The sequence below is a fragment of the Acinonyx jubatus genome, chromosome B3, assembly GCF_027475565.1.
Source record: "Acinonyx jubatus isolate Ajub_Pintada_27869175 chromosome B3, VMU_Ajub_asm_v1.0, whole genome shotgun sequence".
Lineage (NCBI taxonomy): Eukaryota > Metazoa > Chordata > Mammalia > Carnivora > Felidae > Acinonyx > Acinonyx jubatus.
Genome location: NC_069386.1, coordinates 70,339,937 through 70,348,374, shown reverse-complemented (window position 1 = coordinate 70,348,374; position 8,438 = coordinate 70,339,937). Strand labels below are relative to the sequence as shown.

The 8,438-nt window shown below is 46.4% G+C and overlaps 1 protein-coding gene across 1 annotated transcript; it reads left to right on the top strand.

Annotated features, from left to right (window-relative positions):
- The first annotated feature begins 2,971 nt into the window (after positions 1-2,971).
- RNASE1 (ribonuclease A family member 1, pancreatic) lies at positions 2,972-4,436 on the top strand. The gene is made up of 2 exons (XM_015068187.3): positions 2,972-3,076; positions 3,735-4,436. The coding sequence occupies exon 2, from the start codon at positions 3,760-3,762 to the stop codon at positions 4,213-4,215; it is 456 nt and encodes a 151-aa protein (XP_014923673.3). The 5' UTR covers positions 2,972-3,076; positions 3,735-3,759; the 3' UTR covers positions 4,216-4,436.
- Positions 4,437-8,438: the final 4,002 nt, after the last annotated feature.

The following is an 8,438-nucleotide window of genomic DNA, read 5'->3' as shown; positions in this document are numbered from 1 at the left end:
TATCTCTCTTAAAAAAAAACAAAAAACAAACAAACAAACAAACAAAGTGAGCCTGGGTGGCTCCATTGGTTAAGTGACCGACTACGGCTCAGGTCATGATCTCACGGTTTGTGGGTTTGAGCTCCGCATCTGGCTCTGTGCTGACAGCTCAGAGCCTGGAGCCTGCTTCTGATTCTGTGTCTTCCTTTCTTTCTGCCCCTCCCCCTGCTTGCAGTCTTCCTCTCTCTCTCTCTCTCAAAAATAAACAATAAAAAGAAAATTAAAAAACAAAACAAAACAAAACCACACCTGTTTCCTATAGAGCCCCCCCTTCTCCCTATTAAGTTAGCATATAAACCCTCATCCTTAGCTTTTTAGCTTTAAGCTACTTTTGTGCTCTTACACAAGCATATGGATAAATGTTGTCTATTTGCCTGTTAAACTGTCTTTTGTCAGTTAATTTGTAGGCTCTCCAACATGAACCTAAGTGGTTAGGAAAAGTTTTCCTCCCAACACTACTCCAGATGATATGAGTACTGTCTAAGGATTAAGAGAAGACAAAACCCAGGTGGAGGGTGGGGTGTTGGTCAAATTACAGAAATATAAAACTGAAAACTCACACCATACCACATCTTCCTTGGCCCTACTGCTACTTCCAAATTCATGTGCATTAGCAAATAGTGCTGACTTTACTACAGATTTCTTGGATATCATGTGGCAAACAATAAAAACAATAAAGAATTCTGTTCTCCCAGAAGTCCCTCTCTTCTCTCCCTTTCCCTTGTCTCTCCCACCCCAGGGCTTCAAAACTTTGTGCTTTTTTCAATTCAGGTTTTCAGTAAAGCAAAAGCCTGGCAGTTCCCTTACTTCACCCCTTATAAGGAGTAAGTCAGAGTTGGCACAATGTTAATGAAACAGACTCCTTAAGGATCTCAACACCACCCTACATGAGCAATCACGAGAGCCAACATTGATCATGCTTTCTAGAGACCTTTCTAAGCCCTCTGTACACCTTACCTTATTTTGTCCTCATAATAAAGCTAAGACATACATATCATCATCCCCATTTCAGAGATGAGGAAACTGAGGAACAGAGAAATAAATTAAGTTCACTAGCTTGCCCAACTCGTAAGATGCTAAGTCAGAATTTGGACCAAGACAGTTGGAGGGAATGTTTATTTTTTTCACTCCACAAGAATTGAAATGGTCACCCAGCAAAAACAGGTCCCTTTCTAGGAGGTGTGATATTTTATAAAATTTCTAGACACAACAGAATCCATCTTGAAATTCCATTTCCTTTTCTAATGAACTTTTGAATTGGGCAAGAAGACCTTTTGATCTGGGCCAGACACAGTAATTGTTTTACAAGCATTTGTTTACAAAGTCAGCAGGACACCTGGCATCTGGATCATAAAAGCGGCAGTGTGGACTTTCTGAAAACAGAATAATTAATTAATGCCTATCAGGAAGAGTGTGGCTTGATAACACCAAGAAGTCAGTTAGTCAAAGTGTAAATATCCATGGCTCAGTCTGTTAGTGCCAATCACATTTTTCCTTCTCCTCCCTTATTTGAATTAGGTAATTGCCCCCCTGTCCCTCTTTCTCCTGAAAACTCCACTCTTCCTGTATAGGCAGAACACTTTTCTGGGTACTCTGGAATCTGCTCCCCAAACTGCAATCCTGAGACCTCCCACCCCCATAAAGGCCTTTGTTCTTCATCAGTTTTGCCTCTTTTTTGGTTGGCAGAGGCAATTCTGCTGTTAAGAAATATGGCATTCTCCTACAACCCAGCAATTGCACTACTAGGTATTTATCCAGGGGATACAGTTGTGCTGTTTTGAAGGGGCACGTGCACCCCAATGTTTATAGCAGCACTATCAACATTAGCCAATGTATGGAAGGAACCTAAATGTCCATCAATGGATAAATGGATAAAGAAGATGTGGTGTGTATACATATATATATATATGTATACACACACACACACACACACACACACACACACACACACACACACACACTGGAATGTTACTTGGCAGTCAAAAAGAATGAAATCTTGTCATTTGCAACAACGTAGATGGAACTAGAGAGTATTATGCTAAGCGAAATTAGAGAAACACAAATATCATATGACTTCACTCATGAGAACTTTAAGAGACAAACCAGATGAACATAAGGGAAGGGAAGCAAAAATAATATAAAAACAGGGAGGGGGACAGAACATTCGAGACTCTTAAATATGGAGAACAAACAGAGGGTTGCTGGAGGGGTTGTGGGAGGGGGGATGGGCTAAATGGGCAAGGGGCATTAAGGAATCTACTCCTGAAATCATTGTTGCACTATATGCTAACTAGCTTGGATGTAAATTTTAAAAAATAAATTAAAAAATAAAATAAAATAAAAAGAAATATGGCGTTCTCTTTTTTTTCTCCAACAGGGATTTGGGGTTTTGGTTTAGCTTCACTTCCTCTCCTCAACTCTGACCTTACAGGAGTGGTCGCTGTAGATGCGAACCACCCACACACTCACCTTCTGAACCCATGTCGGCTGCAGTGGCCTCACTGGGCTAGGTCACAGGCGGGCACTACCTCCCTGCACCTGGACCTGAGAAGCTTCCAGCTGGACGCCTCACCCCCCCTCCTCACAGAAGGAATTTCAACCGCTCCAGGACTCCTGGGGAGAGAGAGGACCTTCATTTCCCTCCTGCTTGGTGATCACATGTTTATGTGCCCTCTGCTAACCACTACTGAGGGCTCTTTGGTGAAAATGGCCCTGAGATTACAAAGACTTTGCTGGAGTTCAGGCACCAGTGCTGTGGTGACTTTCTCTGCTGCTCCTTGTGAACCAGCAGACCCATGAGATTCACAGGAAGGTTCCTATAGGCAAAGACTCATCCTTCCCAGCAATGCTGCAAAAGTTTGTCCTGGCTGATTCCTCACCCCTTGCTCCCAACGTCCTTGATTCCCTCTGGACTGAAAGCAAGATGCTCCTCCCAACGCCCTTTGTAATCTATATAAGATTCATACCCCGGGGATCCAGGGATTGCAGAGACTGGCCTTCTGCTCTCACCTGGAGACGAAGCTAGAGACCCAGCTCAGTAGCCCAAGAGGCGGTCTCAGGGACTCCTGCTTAAGGGTTGGAGAAGAGGGATCAGGGTGGGTGAGGCTCGCATGGAGAAAGCTTGGGCTAGGCAAATATCCAGATGGAGCATGGGAGCTGCAGACAACTAATGAATGGGGCTGGAGAAAGAGCAGCAGCCCCCCTGCCCCAAGCTGGGGGACACAAGCACCTCTCTTTGGAATACAATGGCATCCCTTTGTGATGCCAGTGTTGGGCAGTGGGCTGCTTCCCTTGTGTTGGAGGACAACAGGGCTCTGTCAGTTATGATCCTAGATGTTCTGGTGGTATCTCAGGGATGCAATTTAGCTCACAGTTTATTCAAAAGGATTTTCTAATGAGCCACTTGAGTTCTGGGTCTAGACGTATTTTAAATTTAAAACTCCCTAGTATTCAGGCACAGGACTGCAGGATTTGAGGTCACTTTCAATGTCACCACCCGGAGGGGAAGACCACCTCTCTCTAGCTAGTGGGAGAACAGTATATGTGGGTGTGTCGTTACTTGGAAAATTGTGCAGAGGGAGGGATATCTTTCTGGAGGACCCAAAGGGAGACTGTGAGACAGGGAGGCCACAGGTAGGAGCTGGGGTTCTCTTTCTCAAGCAGCGCTTTCTCTCTTCTCTCCCTTTCCTAGCTAGGCTCTCCCAGGGAAGTGAGACCACCATGGCTCAGAAAAGGTTCTGCATCTGGTTCCCACTTCTGGTCCTGGTGCTGCTGGCGCTGGGGTATGTCCAGCCTTCTCTGGGCAAGGAATCCCGGGCCATGAAGTTCCAGCGGCAGCACGTGGACTCGAACCCCACCAACTACGGCCCCAACTACTGCAACGAAATGATGAGGCGCCGGCAAATGACAGATGGACGATGCAAGCCAGTGAACACCTTTGTACACGAGCCTCTGGCAGATGTCCAGGACATCTGCCTCCAGGGAAATGTCACCTGCAAGAATGGGCAGCCCAACTGCCACCAGAGTGTCTCAAAGATGAATATCACCGACTGCCACCTGAGGCGTGGCTCCAGATACCCCAGATGTACATATGAGACCACCCAGGAAGATAAATACATCATCGTGGCCTGTGAGGGGGACCCGTACGTGCCAGTCCACTTTGATGATTCTGTTTAGGTCTCCACCTGAGGCCGGAGCAGTGAGATGCACCCCCTCACCACTGTGACCCCTGCGTCTCCCCTCTCCCTTCCCTGCCCTGAGGGAAATAACTCAAGTTGGTGCTCCTCCCCAGTACACAAATGTTTCCCTGCCCAAGGCTTGCCCTTGCATGGTTTGAGGGGTGAGGTGTGCCCCATGTTAACCACTTCACAACTTCTTTCAATAAAACACAGTTGCATCCATCTGTATTTCTTTTCTTTTCTTTCTTTTTTGAAAGAGAGTGGGGGGGGGGAGGGGCAGGGAGGGACAGAGAGAGGGAGAGAGAATCCAGCTCCTGGCCTGACTCGGGGCTCACATTCGTGAGCTGAGCTGTGAGATCATAACCTGAGCTGAAGTCAGATGCTTAACCAACTGAGCCACCTGGGCGCCCCTCCACCTCAATTTCTGAAGCTGGCCTCATCCTCGTACTGTTTGTGTGATTGCTTTCCTGCCAGGGGTGAGAACTGACATTCTGGTTAGCTTTGGTAAGCATTGGATAGAATCATTCAATGCCTTTTCTCGTCTTGGTTTTTAGTAACCTGAGATCATTCCCCTCCTTGTAGATTCCTTGATGCCAAATATTAAGCTGTGAAGTATGGGCGATTTGGGATAGAAGGGAGCTCCAGTCTGGGACTGTCATGCTGGGTGAACTGACAGAGGGCAAGGCTCAAATACAAGAATGTCTGGCACAGAAGGAAGGACGGGGCAACCTCAGGAAGAGCCTGCTCAGCCCCTGGGTGGAGCAGACTGCATATAGGAGTGTATGAAAGTATGATCCTAAATTGTCCTTTTCCTTTTTTTTTTGAGTGAGCTATCACTAAATCAGAAAAAAAAAAATAGTTATGTCCTAGTTGGAAAGTCGGAACCTTCAATGTAGGAATTAGAGGGCACTGTAGAGTTTATAAAATTGGAGAATAAGGAGATTTTGGCTTCTGTACCAACCCTTTTGGAAGGTCCTGCCCAGAATGCTGTAGAAAAAAATTCTAATAAGTGATGTGGTTGAACCATAGCCTCTATTAAAGGCAGGATAGAGGTAAAGGTGTGTGTGCCATTCACCATCCCTAATGTCATCCCTGCCTTTTTACAGAGGAACAGCCTGAATCTCAGAAAGGTTCAGTGACTTGTTCATGGCCACTGCTAGTTAGTGGCAGAGCTGGGGCTAGACCCCAGTCTCCTGGCTTCCTTCCAGTTGGTGTCCTTTCTGCTACCAGAATTGACTCAGGAAGAATACTCTGTAGTCTCTCTTTTACTAAGTGCTGTGGAGGGAGTTTGGTGGCTCTCTCCCTGAGCTCACTGGTGGCTCTCTCCCAGGTTCCCAGTGCACTTGGCCTGTGAGTGCTCCATTCTTGGCACCACTTCTGTACAGTCATTGTAAAGGCTAGACTCAGCTTCTGTCGTCATTTAATCATTACATCTGACCCCCCTCTTTACAGTTGCATCTGGCTCTAGACAAGGTCATAGAACTAGAGAAAGGCCCTACCTCCAACCTCTTTGCCCAGTTCTGTCATTGTCTTTATGTGCCACACTCATAAATGTCAGAAGAGACTGTGTTTCCCTTATGCAACATGAATCTTTCACATCTGTATGAGGGAGGAGGGCTACAGGTGAGAGGGAGCAATTTGTCCCTCTCGGGGGGGGGGGGGCATTTCTGTGGTAATGGGGATCACGTTCTTACTAGCAATGAGGATGGAAGAGAAGGAAACTTGGAGTTCCTAGATATGTTCCTTGAGCCAGAATTTGTCTTAAGTTCATTTCACTTTTGTTCCCAAACCCAAAGCTCCTCATTTCCCTCCTGCTGGTGCTGAGAGAATACTTCACTGGAGCTTTTAAGAACTCTCACTTGGGGTGTGACTGCATCAATATCTGTGCACTCACCAGCTCTGGCTTCTGACCCCCCGCACATTCTGGGCCTGGGACTGCTGGGAGCTTCCATCTGGGGAATAAAGTGATAGGTGATGACAATGGTCCATACCTGCACAGCCAGGGAGCTGGTGCAGAGGGAAAGTGCTCTGAATAGGAGGACACGTGGAGAAGAAAGACCTAGTCCTGTCCTGGAGAGGGTCAGGCACAATCAAGGAGAGAAAGACCTCAAACAGTCTGGTGACAAACCAGAGATCTCTGTTCAGTGGGGAGACTGTAGCTACTCCACAAATAAAGGCGTAAGTAACCCCTTCCAGGAGACTAATCCAGGCAGATTAATTTTAAGTTGGAGGTGCTAACACGTTAAGATGAGTATCTGTTTAAAGGCAGAAATGGCCATATCCAGTGATTCTTCTAAGAAGGAAAATGCTAATATTCAGAAAATTCTTTAAACCAAACAAGCTTCAGGAATTCTGCATTCTCAATGGACAGGTAAACACAGCTCAGTGTCCCAGCTCTTCCTTACTCCCACAGCTTCGAGTGTACCCACAAAATCACAGTGGCTCCTGCCCCATTGATCCTCTCCTGGCCCTGTCTGGGGTAAACTCCTCCTTCAGTTCAGCAGCCAACAGACCCCTGCATAGTCAATGAGAATCACTCAGGTTCTTTCTTTCCAAGTGCTGCTTCATTAGTGCTTGCAGTTTGAGCTTTCTCTCTAACTGAAATGAAAGGCTGCTCCCAACACCCTCCTCCTGCCTTCTTAGACTGATTCAGCCCTCATGGAGCAAGTGGGAACACTAACGGGGCATTGAATCTATCTGCCTCAATGGAAAGCACTTCAGTATTGCCTTTGGGACTTGATCCTAAGTGTGGGATGGCCCTCTGCCTGTATGATTCGTGTTTCATGATGGAGGTCCGTACACAGAAATTACAGAATGAAAACGTACTAGATGACTAGTATAGTAACATACCTGGAAGCATCTCAGAATGTTGCCAGGAGTCACTTTCTGGGGGACAAGACCGATAGCACCTCAACAGATCATTCAAGAAATTCACACGTACTTTGGGTTTCTCTGTGGCTTGCAGTAAGTGTGGATGGGTGGGTGTCTTCTCAGCCTCCTCTCTCCAAGCTTATCTCCCTTCTCACTCTCTTATTGTCTTCTTAATTAACAATAAAGAAGGAGTCGTTCACCTGAAGGGACAGAGTATCACTGGGCGGCTCCTACTAATGAGTTTGGTGACTGTACTTTAAAGTTCATCACTGCTATTCCTCATTCCCTACGTTCGTTTTGCTGCAAGTCTGGACAGGGCCTACACATGGGGTCAGTTTCCTTCCTTTTTCACCTTCTCTGAGTATGCAGCCGGGTGGATAATTGGGCCAGGGCACCTGTTTTAGTCCTAGCCCTACTATCAGTTCCCTGTGCCCTGAGGCAAGTCTGTAGCCCTCTTGGGCCACCATTTTCCTCCTTTCCTTCCTTCCTTCCTTCCTTCCTTCCTTCCTTCCTTCCTTCCTTCCTTCCTTTTCTTTCTTTCCTTCTTTCCTTCCTTCCTTCCTTCCTTCCTTCCTTCCTTCCTTCCTTCCTTCCTTTTTCTTTCTTTTCTTTTCTCTTCTTTTCTTTTTTCTTTTCTTTTCTTTTCTTTTCTTTTCTTTTCTTTTCTTTTCTTTTCTTTTCTTTTCTTTCTTTTCTTTCTTATAATCTCTATACCGAATGTGGGGCTCAAACTCACAACCCTGAGATCAAAAGTTGCATGTTCCACTGACTAAGCCAGCCAAGCATTCCTGGACCACAGTGTTCTAATCTGTAAAGCCAGAGGGATGGGTTTGGTAATTTCAAAGTCCCCTCACCCTGATGACTTTCTAGGTGAGCAACTATTCCCTTTCTAGCTGTGCCGGCCACTGGCATGTGGTTTTTGGTTACATGTGAGAAGGCATCTCTAGAATAGTCACATCATTGAGATCTGGTTTCATTCAGATTTCTTCTCTCATTGTCCTAGCCAACTTCAAGCACCCTTCTAGGGCCGATTTCCCTCTCAGGCAACTTTAGACGGTCTCTGAGAGTCGAAGTTGGCAGCTAGCTCCTATCGGGGCTTGTTAGGCTTTCTGGACCCTGACAGCTCATGCGGAGCCAAGATCTGGGCAGCAAACAAGAGAACGCAGGAGTGTGATCTGGACTTTCCTGCGTGCCATTGGAAACACGCCTAACAGAAGTTGGGGGGCGCCTGGCCGGCCCAGTCAGCAAATGGTGATTCAACATCCTAAAGAACCATGCAAACTCCCCTCCCCAAATTTCTACACCCCTAATCTTCCTTCCCCTGCCCACTGTTTCCACAGAGGCAGTCCA